This window comes from Mauremys mutica, chromosome 1, assembly GCF_020497125.1.
Source record: "Mauremys mutica isolate MM-2020 ecotype Southern chromosome 1, ASM2049712v1, whole genome shotgun sequence".
Classification (NCBI taxonomy): Eukaryota; Metazoa; Chordata; order Testudines; family Geoemydidae; genus Mauremys; species Mauremys mutica.
This window is the reverse complement of record NC_059072.1, coordinates 374,532,260-374,550,363: the sequence shown is the minus strand read 5'-3', so window position 1 is coordinate 374,550,363 and position 18,104 is coordinate 374,532,260. Positions and strand designations below refer to the sequence as shown.

General features: G+C 42.6%; 1 protein-coding gene across 1 annotated transcript in view; it reads right to left on the bottom strand.

The window, feature by feature from the left end:
- Positions 1-393: 393 nt before the first annotated feature.
- Positions 394-18,104, bottom strand: part of LOC123375171 (endosome/lysosome-associated apoptosis and autophagy regulator family member 2-like) — a 151,573-nt gene continuing 133,862 nt past the window's right edge. Inside the window, exons 17-22 of the mRNA XM_045025893.1 lie at positions 17,027-17,123; positions 15,911-16,012; positions 12,876-13,002; positions 11,446-11,624; positions 10,564-10,729; positions 394-3,680 (exon numbers count right to left, since the gene is read on the bottom strand). Of these exons, the coding sequence (XP_044881828.1) occupies positions 3,621-3,680; positions 10,564-10,729; positions 11,446-11,624; positions 12,876-13,002; positions 15,911-16,012; positions 17,027-17,123 (731 nt within the window). The 3' untranslated portion in view covers positions 394-3,620. The remainder of the gene's footprint in view (positions 3,681-10,563; positions 10,730-11,445; positions 11,625-12,875; positions 13,003-15,910; positions 16,013-17,026; positions 17,124-18,104) is intronic.

Below are 18,104 nucleotides of genomic sequence, written 5' to 3'. Positions count from 1 at the left end.
GCCTTGAGAGACCTAATTTTTCCTAGGCTTGGACTCTAAATCAATCATATAATACACTGCAAGAACTAACAAAAGTAGTCAGAACCAAGGTAGGGAAATCAAATTCTGATTTAATCTTTGTGGCCAGATCCTCTACTGATGTAAATCAGAGAAGCTCCATTTTGCACCAGTTTTGGATGTGGCTGAGTATACTTAGCAAAGCTGACTGCAGATCAATTCTCTGCACATTTTTGTTTTTCTGAGAAAACAGCATCAGAGCAGAGCCAATCACATCCACGCTTACTTGCCAATAGCTTATACAGCGAGACCACTTAAATGTGTTTAAGAGATTCAGATGCTTGAATCCAGATTTAAAAGAAAAGCAGGCAACTGCAGCGATAAAAATTTATCCCGTTTAATCAACTGAACACATAACATAGCGCTTTGCATTTGATTATGGCCTTAAATAACAAATTCGTACATAACATTGCTGATGAGATGGTTGCTGTGAGTACATTTTGGCAGAATACTAGATGTCACAGGCAACAGTTTGCTTAATGAAGTGTTTCAAGACTTCAAAACTGTGCCTTTTATGGGAACATGAAAACAGCCTTTTTGTCTATCTTTAGGGAAAGAAAAAGAGAAACAGCCAAAACTCAGCTCAAAAGTATCAGAACAAACTTATTTATGGCTGGAAAATTCCATTACAATACTTTACGCTAGCCTTAAATCAATTCTATAGGCTTAGTTGGTTTCTGCTTCTCATAGTGCTCAGCCAGGTGTACCTTCAGGGTGCCCAGAAGAATTTCTTATATTAATGTGACAGATCATTTGGAACCCCATATAAGAAGTGTCATATAGCAAAGGCTGCAGGAGCTGACAAAAAATGCTATTTTATATCTAAATTTGAAAAAGTCATGGGGGGGGAATAACAAAACATACAAAACCCCTCCTTTGTATTAATAAAACTGAAAGGTAGTTTGTTAAAATTTAAGGCATTTTAACATGTCAGGGATATGACTCTAGTGGCAGAAGAAAAGATGTTCCTGGAAATGAATCCCAATTATATCTCTATGGCTTGGGAAACGGGTGCAGGTAAGAGTAATAGATGAAAACAGTGGTGACAGACGTAATTCTGTGCAAGGTGGGACGTTCCATGGCTCCACCCATCACAGAAGAACACTGCCAAATTTAGCGCAGGCTGCAGTTCTTCCAAAGATCGCAAATTCGCAGTTCAAATATATTTTCACTTCACTGTACAAATGCTGACCAGCTGAAAACCTTTGACACTAAAACACACTATCTGAATAAAATTCAATGACAAAAAAAAATCCTCTTCATAAAAGATCAGCAAAGAACTGAAATCTCAAAATCCCAATTGGCATTTGCTAAGGGAGCATGTCACCATTGCTGATTGCGTGTAAACAATAGGATGATGACAAATACAATGTAAGATAATAAATGTGCAACAGTACAAAATATACAAAAAAAACCCAAACTTGTATGTAATATACATTCAAAAACATTGAAAAATGGTTCAATACCTCACAAAAATCCCTTCTTTCTGGAAAATGAAATGCTGTTTCAAGAACAAAAAGAAATGTACACAACCTCTGATGAGATGCCCAAAGTACCTTCACACAGAAGAACAGATCTCAATTTCTGCAACTGGATATATAAAATAATTGAAATAAATTTCCCTAAACAAGAAAAAGCAGCTCTAATCTTCATAAAATCTCCTTCACATCTCATAGTGTAATAAAATATTCAGTTTTCATCTTAGATTCAATTTAATTTAGAAGTGGACTCTTCTCAGACTGGTTGATGCAACTGAGTCATACAAAAGCCCAAATCTATATATTCTTTATAGTAAGAACACCATTTTTGCCTGTGTCTTTTCCAAAGTTTTATATGCATTTCACAATTCAGACATTTTATTCTGACGCAGATACAGGTCTGATTAGAGGGACAAGATTGGAGCCTCATTTCTTCCTAGCTTTACGCAACTCTTTCCTTCATAATTTTCATCAACGATTTTATACCCACATTTTAGTAGATTATTTTCAGTTTAACTTGCACTGGAATTTCAGGAAATTACAGTTTTTCATAGACTGGATATTAGGAAGATCACATACTTTAAATGTGGTGGATAAGTCAGATTTACAGGATCTCAGGCCAGCCTTCAATATTCAAAGCACCTTTTTGTGCCCACAGTTAAATGTACAATAACTTGCATCGACAGTAGAACCCATTTGTATGCTAAGATACATGATGGTGTAACCAACATTAATACCTGCAGCGGGGTCCTTGTCCCTTTTTAGACCACATACAGGCTAAAGAGTCTGATACTGCCTCTCGACTGCAAATTGGCTCGGTTAGCTTACACGCTAGAAGTCTGTGGTTCCCCTCGCTCCCAAAGGGTCCAGGATTCAATCCCTACAGATGCTCATCCCAGAGGGTTGACACACAAATGACAGCTCATACCGGGTACTGAACTGCTGTCAACCTCCGATTCTCAGGACAAGCTTCCCCAGGCAGGGAGAATGCATAATTCACATTATGGATCTTTGGTCCCCCCTAGTGTCTAGACCACGTAAAAAGATTTCTGAGTGCTGCTTCTAAACGGACAGATGTGATCTTTCAACTCAGGCAGTGGCAGCGCACACATTTAGGGGATGGCTACACTTGGAGCTGGGGGTGTGACTCTCAGCTTGCGTAGCCATACTTGCTCTAGCTCTCAAAATAGCACACTAAATTCAGTAGTGTAGCCACAGTAGCACAGGCGGTGCCAAGCGGTGCCATGGGCTAGCCACCCTGAGTACAAATCCACCTGAACCCTGTGGGTACATACTCGGCACAGCTTGTCCGTGCGGCCGCTGCCTGTGCTACCATGGCTACACTACTATTCTTAGCGTGCTAGATTGATGACAGCAGATGTGAAAATGTCTATACAAGCTGGGAATCACACCCTTAGCTGTAGGTATAGATATAGCCTCAGATTCAGGAGTGCCATGTTCAAGCCAACCCAGATGGTCATCATATTGGCATCTACATGGGTTTGATCCGTGGGTGCAAAATTGGCCCTGCCAGACTGAAGGCTGTTGCAGGACATCCTGCCCTTAGCCCAAAAGCATTATTTTATCCAAGGATCAAAAGTCATCCATGGTTCTGTTTCAAGTGCCATTCCCCATTTTGATTTTAAGAGAGACTTGAAGTTAGGCTACAAAAAGGACAGTACAGAACCTTTGCAGAAAGTTTCGAATCTCTCAGAAAAATCAGTTCTTACGATGCATATGGACAAAGTGATTATGCATTGAAAGGTACCAATAAATCACACAGCATGCCTGAGCAATGCACAGGTGAATACAAAACTCATGTCAGTTGCAGTATGTATATCTCTTCCTGAGTTAAGTTTCATTCCTAGTTTGGAATCCAAGCAGTCTGCTTCTTGTTTTTGGCAAGGTACTTGACCATAGAATAAGGCAATCCAATCTTTTGTTTTGATTTCCACCCTCTTTTTTCTTATATGGCTCAGCATTTCTCACTGCAACCATTACTCTGCTGTCTGCAGGAATATGTTTAAAATGTGGTCCTGTAAAAATAGAAATCAGATTTTTTTCTTTGAAGGTAGTATTTAATCCTCATATATTTTGTGATCTTGAAGATTTCAGCTGAACAGATTCAAAACGATCTTGTTTTTCCTGCAATGTAAAGAGACAAGTTCCCGTCAATCATGATTTCTCAGATTCACTCTGAAGTGTACGAACATCTCTTCACTCAGTATAAAAAGTCCTGGAACAAATTTATACTCTCAGTAACTTGAGTGCAACTCCTGTTGAAGACTTTACTGAGATTGTGCCACAGTAAATTAGAGTAGAATTTGGCCTTTAAACTAAATTGTAACGTCTCTATAAATTAAAAATTGTACAAACTTCAAAATTCCATTGTGAGGTAGAAAGGATATGAATTTTTTAGTGTTTCCTTTATAGGAAGTATATAGATAGGTCCACAGCTACATACACAAATGGCATATTTTGCACAGCATTGAACAGAGACGTCAAGGTTATGGATTTTATGATAGAATTACAAAGAAATTATGATGCATTACTGTAAAAAATACAAAACATTCAAGAGTTAGAGCAGTTTGAGCAAAGAACTGAGAATGAGAAACTCCTGAACTCTGACACTTACTCCTTTGGTAGCCTTAACCAACCCACTTAGGCCTCAGTTCAGCAGAGCATTTAACACATGTTGACCTTTCAGAGTGTGAATTGCCACCCCCTTCACTAAGGCTATGTCTACACTACAGTTTATGTCAGCATAACTTATGTCTCTCAGGGATGTGAATAAACCATCCCCCAAGCAACGTTAAGTTACACCAATATAAGTGCTCGTGTGCACGGCACTATGTCATCGACACAGCTTCTGCCGTTCATGGAGGTGGTTTTATTATGCTGACGGGTAGCACAGCTGCATTGGTACAGCTGCGTCAGTACAGCTCTGTACATACAGACATGCCCTGAGGTACCAATTCTCCAAACACTTAACCCATGCATTTAACTTACTATAGGGAGCAATCACTTTGATTTTATTGGGACTACTCACAGTAGTGAAGTTAAGCATGTAAGCGTTTGCAGGTTCGGACCTAAAATGGGACTATTCCCACGTTTACGTGTTTTGCTTAATTCGGGATTGAACTAGAGCTGGGTGCTCTAGTGCTTTGCCAATCCAGTGAAAATTTTTGAGATTTCAAAAAAAAAATTGCTTTCTGCACCAGGAGGAAGCAGTGACTTTTGGAAAAATTTGTAATGAAAAACAAGTGAGAGAGGGCACTCAGCTGGGATGTGGGAAACCCAGGTGCAAGTCCCCCGCTCCAAATCTAGGTTAGTGCACTAGCAACCAGCCTGCAGAGTCAGTTTCCAGTTCAATTTCTCCTGCTGGAGCTGTTCCAAATACCTTAATATTCACTGGGCCAACAAACAAGACTGACTCTGCAGCACAGTGGTTAGGTCACTTACCTGGAATGTGGGAAACACAGATTCAAGTCCCTCTTGCAAAGGAAGGATTCGAAGGTGAGTCTCCCACATTCTGGGTGAGGGCCCTACCCACCAGGACATTGGCTATTCTGTGGCACATCAAGCTCTCTCCTGTTTGTTAACAAAAAATGTTCCATAGCATGAAAACAAATGTCAAAACCTCAAAAAAATTTCCTGAAGTGGAATTGTTTTCTAGCCTGCCCTATAATTTACCTCTTGTGGTTATACCCAAGTTGATTCTCATCCAGAGCATTTCACTGACAACATTGGAGATGATTTTAGCTGGAGCAAAGAGAGTCATTAGTGTAAAAGGTAGCAAATTCACAACTGATGAAGAAATACGTTTTCAGACTATGTGTAATTAGACTGTGGATCTCATTGCCACAGGAGGCTGCTGAAGACAAGAACTCCAGGATACTGGAGAGAAGAAAAAGGGTGGGTGGTTTTGAGGTTATTGGTGGGAAAAGGTTGAGAATCCTGCAACTGTAGAAGCTTCATGCATCATCACATGGATTAAATTAGGTCTTCATAATGCTAATATAAATACCAAACTTGTCTTGGTGTACTACGATACAGACCTTGTTTTAAAAAAAGGAGTGGACATGTCTATGGACGGCAAGAAAATCTACAGCAATACTACTTAATGCTAACAAATATTTTGGAAAGAGATTAAACTAAACTCGCGCTTTGGGGTTTAAAATCACTCTCTATTACGATGAGACCTAATGCATGTGCAGGGTCAGATTTTCCCCTAGCTGCCTACTGCAGGGTTTCCTGCACTTCCTCAGCCTGCTTCAGCACAGCAATTCCTACATTCTGTGTTGTTGTTACAATAATACTGCAAATAAATATTTTTCCTTTTTTACATTAGGGGCTCAGCTCTGCATTTCTTATCTAGTCAAAGCTCTCAATAACTTCATGAGAAGTCTATAAGGTGCCACAGGATTCTTTGCTGCTTCTACAGAACCAGACTAACATGGCTACCCCTCTGATATGAGAAGTTTTGGAACACAGAAAAGTAATCACCTAGGGTCTGATCCTATTTTTAATATATTTCTGATTTTTTCTCTCTCCGTTGATACATCTTTACATTGTCCCTGTCCCCCATATTTTTTTTGCTCTCTTTTCTCTGTTTTTTTTAAAGAAGTTGTACCTCTCATCTTTTGCATTAATGAAGAATGATGCCTATCACATGTGTTTTGAGAAAATATATAATAAATCCCAGTTATCTGCAGGGATATAGGATGCAGACTTGAGCAAGCTAATGAGGTCCTGGAGGCTGAGTCTGGCAACTCTGATTATCCAGCAGATGAAAAAAAAAAGCCAGAGATATCTGACGGGCTTATTTGAAAAGGTAACAGTGTACAGGGAAGCCTATTAAAATGAACATAGGAACTTGAGTTAAGAATAGTCTGTTTGAAAACAGTGCTCAGGTGTGCAAGTGATTGCTATTCTCAGTATAAAGCACTAAGCTTACTTTTAAACTACAAAACCTATTTCTTCCAGCAATCCTTCCTCTCTTCTTCTAATCATTACAGGCCCAGTCCTGCACACTTCATCAACCAAGCCTTTAAACTCATCAGGACTATTCATGGTAGTAAATGCAAAATTCAGCAGCAGAGGTGGTCAAAAACTTTCACTACATTCAGCAGTAGAGAGCTTTCACAAAATCAACACTTCTGAGTCATTTTCTTTTTTGCAAGGTTCAAAATGGGGGGGAGCATCTTTTTTGAGGGGACAAGGGACAGAATATTTTGCTTTTTTTTAAAAAAAAATCATTTTTGAAATTTTGAATTTCAATATGCTGTATTCCCCTCCCCTTTTCTTCTTCTTGCCACTGATTACAATAAAATGAATGATGTCCAGATGTGGGGTTCTCTCACACACACTTTTTCATCTGGCCCTTCTAATGTTTCCAAAGTTGAAGATATGCGCAGAATTCATGTCTCTCGCAGATTTCCTTGTTTCCCCGCAGAAATATTACTTTCTGACAGGGAAGCAAAAAGAGAACTGCAAGAGCAGTCATGCACTCCTCCCTAGCAGTGCAGGTACATCATTTCAGGCACTCGGAGCAGCCGGCAGAGAGGTTGATCACCATGGGGCTGGAGAAACCCCAGCCAGTGGCTCCTACCATAGGTGTCAACTTTCTCCAGCACCGGTAGGTGCTCATGCCCCCTGGCCCCGCCTCGATCCCACCTTTTCCCCGTCCCTGGCCCTGCCCCCATTCCAACCCCTTCCCCAAAGTCCCCACCCCAACTCCGCCCCCTCCCTGCCCCGCAAAACAGCTGTTTCACGGCGGAAGCACTGGGAGGGAGTGGGGAGAAGCAGGATGTGGCAGCACGCTCGCGGAGGAGGCAGAGGTGAGCTGGAGCAGGGGAGTGGGGTGGGGCCATGGAGAGCTGCTGGTGGGTACTCAGCACCCACTAATTTTTCTCCATGGGTGCTCCAGCCCCGGCTCCTACCCTGAGTTGGGATCAACTGCTAGTTCCGGCTGGACTGGAGGCAAGAGAGGATGGGACTTCCTCTTCCCCTGCAAGGAGTGGCTGGGGCTGTGTCAGACCCACCCCCAGAAACCTCCCCGAGCTGCAGGAAGCTCAGCATCCTCCCCTGCTTCCTGCTCCCATCACTCCTCAACTGCAGGGGGAGGGGTCACTATATGGGGAGCTGCTTCCCCATCCGCCCAACCCCCATGCATCTGGACTTCCCATACCCAGACACCCTCGCCAAGCTTCACCTCATACACCCTGAACCCCCCTACCCCTCCATACCTCAACCCCACCCCACTGAACCTCAACCCCTGCATCTGGAACCCCCCTTCGCCCAGACCCTCTGCCTCTAGACCCCCACCCCTGCACCTAAACCACCCCCCACTGAACTCAAACCCCCACACTGATGAGCCACACCCTCCCTGCACCACTCTGAGTCCCCACCTGAAGACCCCCAGGCCACTAACCCCCAGCTAGATGCACCCAGACCACCACCCCACTAAGCCCCACTCTCCCAGCCCCAAGACTTCCCCGCTGAGACCTCCACACCCAGACCCTTCTGCTGAGCCCCAACCACCTTCACCTGGAAGCCCCTGCAGGGTCCCATTGCTCCTGCACCTGGAAGTCCCCCACTGTACATCCAGATCCCCCCACACCTAAACCCCTCACTGAGCTGCCTGCACCCATATTTTCCCACACAGAATCCTCTCATCCCACACCTGGATCCCACCACACTGAGCCCTTTCACACTTGGATCCTGCCTGGTTGAGCCTGCCTGCCCCACACCTGGTGCACCGGCACAGAGGGGCAGGGCCCCAGGGTGTTTCTGGGGCAGACCCAGGCCTTGTGCTGTGTCAGGGTCGAGTGCAGCCTCATCGCTGAGTCCGTGTCCCGGGGTTGTGGGGGCTGCAGGGTGATCTCCCACCTTTATGCAGCCAGTGGACTGTGCTCCCGACTGCCATGCTGGAGCCTCTGCATTTATTTATTGACAAATAAAACTTGCAGAATTTTAAAATGTGCGCAGAATTTTTAATACGCTTATTAAATTTGCAGATGATACCAAACTGGGAAGGGATTGCAACTGCTTTGGAGGACAGGGTCATAATTCAAAATGATCTGGACAAATTGGAGAAATGGTCTGAGGTAAACAGGATGAAGTTTAACAAAGACAAATGCAAAGTGCTCCACTTAGGAAGGAACAATCAGTTTCATGCATACAGAATGGGAAGAGACTGTCTAGGAAGGAATCTGGCAGAAAGGGATCTACGGGTTATAGTGGACCACAAGCTAAATAAGAGTCAACAGTGTGATGCTGTTGCAAAAAAAGCAAACGTGATTCTGGGATGCATTAACAGGTGTGTTGTGAGCAAGACACGAGAAGTCATTCTTCCGCTCTACTCTGCGCTGGTTAGGCCTCAACTGGAGTATTGTGTCCAGTTCTGGGCATCGCATTTCAAGAAAGATGTGGAGAAATTGGAGAGGGTCCAGAGAAGAGCAACAAGAATGATTAATGGTCTTGAGAACATGACCTATGATGGAAGGCTGAAAGAACTGGGTTTGTTTAGTTTGGAAAAGAGAAGACTGAGAGGGGACATGATAGCATTTTCCAGGTATCTAAAAGGGTGTCATCAGGAGGAGGGAGAAAACTTGTTCATCTTAGCCTCAAAGGATAGAACAGAGGCGGTCAAAAAAGCAAACAGGATGTTAGGAATCATTAAAAAGGGAATAGAGAATAAGACTGAGAATATATTATTGCCCTTATATAAATCCATGGTACGCCCACATCTCGAATACTGTGTACAGATGTGGTCTCCTCACCTCAAAAAAGATATTCTAGCACTAGAAAAGGTTCAGAAAAGAGCAACTAAAATGATTAGGGGTTTAGAGAGGGTCCCATATGAGGAAAGATTAAAGAGGCTAGGACTCTTCAGTTTGGAAAAGAGAAGACTAAGGGGGGACATGATAGAGGTATATAAAATCATGAGTGATGTTGAGAAAGTGGATAAGGAAAAGTTATTTACTTATTCCCATAATACAAGAACTAGGGGTCACCAAATGAAATTAATAGGCAGCAGGTTTAAAACAAATAAAAGGAAGTTCTTCTTCACGCAGCGCACAGTCAACTTGTGGAACTCCTTACCTGAGGAGGTTGTGAAGGCTAGGACTATAACAATGTTTAAAAGGGGACTGGATAAATTCATGGTGGCTAAGTCCATAAATGGCTATTAGCCAGGATGGGTAAGAATGGTGTCCCTAGCCTCTGTTCGTCAGAGGATGGAGATGGATGGCAGGAGAGAGATCACTTGATCATTGCCTGTTAGGTTCACTCCCTCTGGGGCACCTGGCATTGGCCACTGTCGGTAGACAGATACTGGGCTAGATGGACCTTTGGTCTGACCCGGTACGGCCTTTCTTATGTTCCTATGTTATGTTCTTAACAAGCAGCAATGGGCTTAAACTGCAGCAAGGGAGGTTTAGGTTGGACATTAGGAAAACGTTCCTAACTGTCAGGGTGGTTAAACACTGGAATAAATTGCCTAGGGAGGTTGTGGAATCTCCATCTCTAGAGATATTCAACAGTAGGTTAGATAAATGTCTATCCGGGATGGTCTAGACAGTATTTGGTCCTGCCATGAGGGCAGGGGACTGGACTTGATGACCTCTTGAGATCCCTTCCAGTCCTAGAATCTATGAATTTTTTGGCACAGCATGCCCTCAGGAGCAGGTAACCTTACTGGCATAAAGTCAGTCTTAGGTTGCTCACTCGTGTCAAGTCTCCTTAAGCCTGAGGCCTAGTGTGGCTAAGTTGAAATCTTTCAGCCCTTAGTCTGTAGGCCTTGCATTACACTGCCTTACCTTACTTGTATACCTAATACACGCTTGTCACTCCTAAATACTTGTCAAATTTATATTTATATAATCCTGTCCTACTTCTGTCTATTCATCATCACGCATTGACTGCATAACATAACCACAACAATAACACAACTAAATGATAAAATGAGCTAATTAGCTATATTAAACTAACAGTGTCAATAAAAAATAATAATATTAATACTCACCTTTGTTGCCAATGACTTCAGCTTTCCCAGCAATGACTGTTTATTTGAATATACTATTTCCTCTTCGTTATCTTCTCCTTCCATTATAGCACAGCTGTCAGCAGCTGGAAGCTCACACTCTTTCGAGTTAGCTGTCATCACTAATTTGGAATATTTATACTCCAACCTGAAAGCACAAACTTGGACAGTTATTTTCTTAATACCCCATATTCTAGCTGCAACAGTGCAGGTGGTCAGAACACTATCTGCACCTATTCCTAGGGTTATTTGTTAAGCATCTGTAAAGAATCAGAAGTTATATTTTAAGAACCAGAAGTAAGAGAGCATGACTGAACTGCATTAGCAGCTCATCCATTTCCTGTTTTCCAGACTAGAACAGAACAAACTCCATCCCATAAAGTCTTTAAAGCAAAGACCTTCAGACTTTTTCTAAAAGATACACTCAAGACCAAGCAGAAACTGTAAGCTTGAGTCAGGAATCACTGGGTAGAATTCTGTGGCCTATATTATGCAGGAGGTCAGCCTTGATGATCATAATGGTCCATTTTGGTCTTAAAATCTATGACCTTACTCATCTCTATTGCTTCCAGCCTTAAGCCAACCTCTGTCAGAGGTTAGGAGGAAACTTCTCATGGCTATCCCACAACTGCGGTTTCAGGGTATCTTGCACCTTCCTCTGCAGCATCTATTATGGCCATTGCTGGAAACAGGAAATCGGACTAAGTGGATCACTGGACTGATAAGGTATGACATTTCCCTACACTGTATTAGGGTTTAATTCAAAGTCCAGTGGAATCCATGGGAGTTTTTCTAGTGACTTCAATGAGCTCTGGATCAGCCTTTTGATTTATTTTTGTATGTCACCTCAAGTACCGTACTTACTTCTGATTTTTCTTCCAGAAGTAGCAGGTTAAGGCTATGAGCAGCACAGCTGTGAATGCACCAACACCTGCTCCAACTTTTAACCAGAAGTCCATGGTTTCACAGGTGCTGACCTGTTTCTCAGGCAAGGCAATCCCCTTCATGCATTGCTTTGGCTCATTCCAGACATATAAGGTTTCCTTTCAAAAAAAAAAAAGAGAGAGAGAGAATATAGAAAAGTGATGTGAATGTAGAGAATGTTTATGGACATTTTGAGGTTAAGCCAATAACATGTTTTTGAGGAAGTGAAATTACAGAAAACAGAGGTGTTATTTACTTTAAAAAATATATATTTATCATATCAGGGCCAGATTCTCCACTGGGTTATGCACCTTTTCTCCATACACTACAGGGACGCATACTGTCTGTAAATTCCTGGGAGAAATCCCTGCTGGTACAAGTGTATTGCTGTCAGGTCCTCTGTCTATGCCCCCCCCCCCGCCCCACCATTCAGCATGGAGGAGTGTGTTGGAAAAAGGGAGTAGGTGTGGTGTAGTCTGGCTACAATGTCCAGGACCCTACCCCAGTGGAGCAACTTAGGGTATGTCCACACTGCACTCAGAGATGTGACTACACCCCAGGTAGGCATACCCATGCTAGCTCTAATCTAGCCTGCTCCCCCAAAACAGCAATGAAGATGACGCAAGCCCACGCTGTTGCAACAGTGCACATCCTGGTTCTGGTCAGACTAGTCTATGCTGCTGTGTCTTCAGTGCTAGCTAAACTAAAGCTAGTGCAGCTATACCGACATGAGTGGCAATCATGCCTCTGATTGCAGTGTAGACATACCATTAGAGCAGTGTGGCAGCTACTCTATACTACACAGGGGCTTGGGACAGCCCTAATTATCAGGGAGCTGTAACAGGGCTCCCTAGCGCTCCGACCCCTTGCTCCTGCACTGAGCTGAATTCTCGTGCAGGGCAGAATCTAACCCATGTCTCCAAAATGGCTTGGCCTAGTGAGATTTAACAGTAAGAATAATTTTGGAATGAGACCCAACTGCATTCCCCTGAGTCATGGCTGCAGGCACGGGGAGGGGACAAAGGATGTATGCTCAAAGCTTGCTCCTCACACAGGCTAGCAGAGATTGGGATTGGGACAGAGAGGGAAATGGGTGGAGCCTGTCTCTGACATAGTGGTCAGAAGAGCAGATCTGGAATGGAGAAGGGTTAGTAATCTGCGAATGGAGAAGGCCAGTAGCAGATAACTTCTCCCAGGAGCAAAGAGGGAGTGGAATGAATTGTGAATCTTTCCCTGGTCTGCTCTTGGAGCAGCATGGCTAGGTGATGTACAGGCACAATCTAGCCCTGTGGCTTTTACACAGGCAGTTTAACAGCACCCCCGAGACTACACAACTCATCCAATTTGACTAGAAGGCTTCAGTCCTCTACCTGAAATCCCTTTTTACAAGCTCCCTCAATCTCATGGTAGTCATGCTCTGTGCATAAAGGGCAGGCTTCTGCACTTTCCCACATGAAGTAGAAGGTGCATCCATCACAGGTGCCAACAGGGCATGTGCTAGGAGAAAAGCAAAGTTTGGTTAGCACTTGTGACACAGGTTTCATTCCGGGGAAAGGAGAACTGGTCAGGATTCTCTGCCTCCAGCCTACTGCTGAAGAGCGCTAATAATAATTACGATAATTAATAACCACCCATTGATTCAACATTTCCAAAACAAACCAAAAAAGCCAATCAGTTAAATATCTAGCTTCAAATAAAGAAGGTGTTAGTCTTGCAAATTTTTGGAAATACGAGTCCAGATACCACTGATATAAAACTCTATAAACTAAACTAGAAGCAGTCATGGAAAGCACTGAAGTTATTCCAGATTTGCACCAATGTACGCAAGGGGGAGAATCTGGCCCATAATGTTCAGCTTTGTAAATATGTTCTGATATCCTTAAAAAGCACTTCCTAAGATGAAGTTTTATCAACTTCTGATTTCATAACTGTGTTTTATGTATATCCCTTGTACTTGAGGGTGTCTTTCTGATGTGTTCCAATCAACAAATTGGAGTGACTAAACAATGAAGATTTATTAATTGACTAACTGAGCCAAGTTGCCATGGACTGCTATACACCAAAGGCCAAATTTTCAAAAGTGGCCAATGATTTGGAATTTCTCAAGTTGGACATACCAAAATTGAGGCAACCTAAATCAGTATCTGCCTTTGAAAACTGTGGGCTAACACTTTTAACTTTGTACCCCATTGCCTGCCACACCTAAATGAAAGCTGTCAATAGTTTCAGTAGATGTCACTATTCTATAAAGATGTCAAAATTACAGCTGTATTTCATCAGCATAGTTTATACAGTTACCACTAGGTGGCTAGGTAATACAGGCCTCTGCTCTAGTGACTCTGAATTCTTTTCCAGAATAAATTTTATATTTGAGGAAAGCTAAGAAACAAAATTTATATGAAAAATAGCAGGCCATATTCATCCTTGATGTAACGCCAATGATTTCATTGGCAAATATCTAGAATTACAGGGGGAAAGTTATAAATTACTAGAAAAATATATATATATTTGAACAGAGTTCATCCCTGGTGTAACCCCACTGGCAGCAAAAAAATTAAATTTTGTTCCAATCTATTTTTCTAGTAACATCTAGCATTTCCCCTACAGTTACAGATATTTGTGTGAATTAGAAACAGAACCCCAGTGTTCTATTATGTTGTGAGTAACCCCACCATTGCTGCCACCCTGAAGCCCAGAAGCCTGCGTAAACCCCATTTTGTTTTCTTATTTCAAGGTGTTCAGGCAAAAACACTTATTGCAGTAATTACAGCTGCTGTTTCTACTTGCACTGAGTTGATAGGGGAACATTAATTGTAATTGTGATGCTTTGAGTGATTTCCTCCGTAGGTGGCAGCCATGCTCTGTAATAGTTACTTAGCGGAAGGATGTTTACTAGCCTAGTGAACATGTAACAGCTTCTGCACAAACCTGAGGAGTACAAATGGCCCTATTTCATGTTCAGTTAGTAGAACAGAACACTAGCTGCACTTCCACGACACTTGCTCAATTGTTGTTACCGGCAGCTAGGCTGGCTCTAAACAGTGACGGTAACTGGAAGTCTGTTCAACAGCCAAAAATACGCAGTTGGTTCATTAAATCTGGATCATACTTGCTATAGAAAAAACTGATTTAAGGGATTTGTAATGTCACCCTGAAATTTGTCACACATTTGACTTATCTTAACAAAATCCAGAGAGCTAGAAGACCAACTTCACTTGGCTTGATTTGACTAATTCGGAACACTACCTCTGGATCAGAGAGTATTTTCTCAGGAACATTTGTAGGCCTATTACCCATGTTCCTTTCATCTCTCACCTTGGCTAAACCAGGAATAAACTACAAAGAAGGCATTCCTTATTTAGACATTTTTGTTACAAATACAGAGGTCTACTCTGATGTTAAATGCTCTGCTTGAGCTGTTATTGGACCATGATCTTCCTCAATCAATACAAGATACTTATATGATCCCCTTTACCATAGTATCTGAGCACCTCAAAATCTTTAATGTATTTGTCCTTGCAATGCCCCAATGAGTTAGAAAAGTATCACATTTTAATAGATGGGGATCTGAAGCATAGAGGCTAAGGGTCTTGCCCAGGGTCACACAGGAAGTCTGTGGCAGAGCAAGCTTAATTCCTGTTTAAACTAGAGTTCATATTTTAGAAAAACATCCACATTTTAATTTAAAAATTTTCAGTGATGGAGAATCCACCATGACCTTTCGTGAATTGTTTCAATGATTGATTACCCTCACTGCTAAAAATCTGCACCTCATTTCCAGTCTGAATGTATCTATCTTTTTATATCTTTGTCTGCTAAATTGAAGAGCCCGCTGTTATCAAATTTCTGTTTCCCAGGTAGGTACTTATGGATCTATTCAAACCCTTAACCTTTTCTTTGTTCAGTTAAGCAGACTGAGCTCCTTGCATCTATCACTATAAGGTTGACAATCCTTAAATCATTCTCTTGGATCTTCCCCAAACCCTCTCCAATTTATCACCATCCTTCTTGAATTGTGAGCCCCAGAACTGGACACAGTGTTCAAGCAGAGGTTGCACAAGTACAAAATAGAGAGGTTAAATCAACTGGCTATTGTGCACTCTTTCCTGGCTTTACTGCCTAAGAGCAGGCTGTTGTGCATTTGCTCTTAGGCGCTACCGCAGGGGCCTCATAGCCAGCAATAGCTAGAATGTGCTGCCCGCAGTTCACCTGGAGGTGACATAGACATGGGTCACTGTGGCCAGGTACTCGCCTGGAAGGAATGTGTGTCGTCTCCTGGACAGTCACAGATGGGAGAAAGCACTTCGCACTACTTGCTAATCTAAGGCAACGAAAAGAGTTTTGCCAAGGATGGCTTAAGAGGACTGGGCATCTAGGCAATACTGTACTACCCTTAATTAAATACCTGGGGACTGAAATATCGCCTTGGCCTGGTTTGGTGGGATTACACCTCACCACCACAACAGTTGCACGTCCGTTTTCACAGGGGGTTGTAAGTGTAGAAGACCTAATATGAAAGAAGAGCAAAAGTTTTCAATGAATATTGATTTTACTTTAAAAAATGACATATTGCACAATATATGCATATTTACATGTATAGACACAATTCTGCCTAGGTATGCACCTAGAGCTAGAGAGAGTCTGGAGACTCTGCCTGATTTCCAGCAGTGCTGAATCATTCTGACCCAAGTCACCACTGGGCTCGCCTCTGAGGAACAGCCTCCCCCCAGTCCAAAATAACAGTATTAGAAATCATAGCCACAGAGATCATGGTCTGAATGTTACTGTGCAAGAAATACTACAGTCAACTCATTCACTCCACTAGCCCAGAAAGCTGCAAACTGCACTTCTGCAATTGCAGAAGGTGAGCAGGACTCGGAGAATGACATATGTTGCATCAATATGCTCCCTGTAGGCTAACGGCTTAAAACTACAATAATCTTACCCAAAGCAGGGTCACTGGTAGGTAGGGTGACCAGATGTCCCGATTTTATAGGGACAGTCCCGATATTCGGGGCATTGTCTTATATAGGCTCCTATTAGCCCCCACCCCCATCTCGATTTGTCACACTTGCTGTCTGGTCACCTTACTGGTAGGGATAGTACCTGGAGGAACAAACTAGGAAGAGGACACTGTAGTCTGAGCATGTTTCAAACCAAGTGATTTTTTTTTCTCCAGTTCATTTTTGTAACAAAAATGTAAAAATAAAAATGAATGCAAAAGGAAGTATATAAATGTAAAGAACACATTTAAAAAAGAAATGAAGGAGAAGCCAGGGCCCAGAACACAAGGTTGAAGATGGCACCTGGAAATATCCAGGCTCTCCTCTCTGTAAAACAGGAATAACTCAGACTCGTGCAAGCTGCTGCATTAGCTGATTTCACAACCTACTCATCAGCACACCAATCAGTCTGAGCCCTGGAAGAGTGTCTTAAGGACCTTCCCTCTAAGTCTACATTCCCTTTAAACAATTAAAGGGAAGAGCGCTGATGTTCCTCCTACGGAGCATTTTCCACCTACTTGAAAAAGAAATTCACATCAGGTATTGTCCTTTGGGAAGATGGAAACATTTCTGTTTCAATGTTAATATTTCCCAGAGTGGTTTCAACCGTAGCTCCTAAAAATAATAGCAAACAAACAAATAAAAAAGAGAACAAATTAAGCATGTGGTTTTTGAAAGGTACAGGCTTTGTACTTTACACAGTGTGCTTTCCAGAATGGCATTTGATTTGCTAATTAAGAATTTGTCCAGTAATTTCGCATTATGCACAATTTTTAAAAAATAAACCGTGAACTTCTACGCATCTCATAAGATACAATTTTACTATCGAAGGGTATGCAATAAAACAAAGAGCTAATACTAAAATTCACGGTGTGAGATAGAGTTTTACATTTTTCAAAGGTAATGTGCAGTTTGTGGAGGATGCCATGTCTACAACCCTAACGAGTGGAATCCTCTATCCAAATAACAAGGCCCGCATAGGAATTAACAGTGTGAGCGTCCCTGCGTTGCCCTATACTGTCCTCTACCAGTGCATGGGTGGACCGCCTCTTCGGAGTTCAAAGTTTGTGCTCCATGCTCATTCTGTGTCTGTGGAGACTGCCAATGTGAGGGGCTGTCCTTTCAATGAGGAGGATGGCCCTAGTCCAGTAGAGACAGGCAAAAAGTAAGGGGACACATTCACAAACTTTTTTTTTCCCTTCAATAAACGTTCTCCCATTAGTTCGTGCTGAAATTCCTAAGCAGCTCCTTTATCCCCCTGCACTGTGACCCTTAGGGTTGGGGGCCTACCCAGGGTAGTATGGGAGACAATGAACTCCATATGTTGCAGCTCCACCTCCTGCGCAGGTGAGGAGGAGAAAGGCAGGGAATGGGAGGAGCTTTTGTTCTTCTCTGCCTTGCATTGGCCAACACAGCTGAGCCAAACCAGTAGGAAAACAGATCGGTTAATGGTATAGACCAGTAGCTGCTTAACCTCCCCTGGAGCAAAGGGGGAGCCCGAGATTGAATTGTGACTCTACTGGCTCTCTGGCTGGCTCCTGGGGTGATACAGCTATTCACTGCCCCTTACTCTGGACTGAGATTAAACTCTCAGTC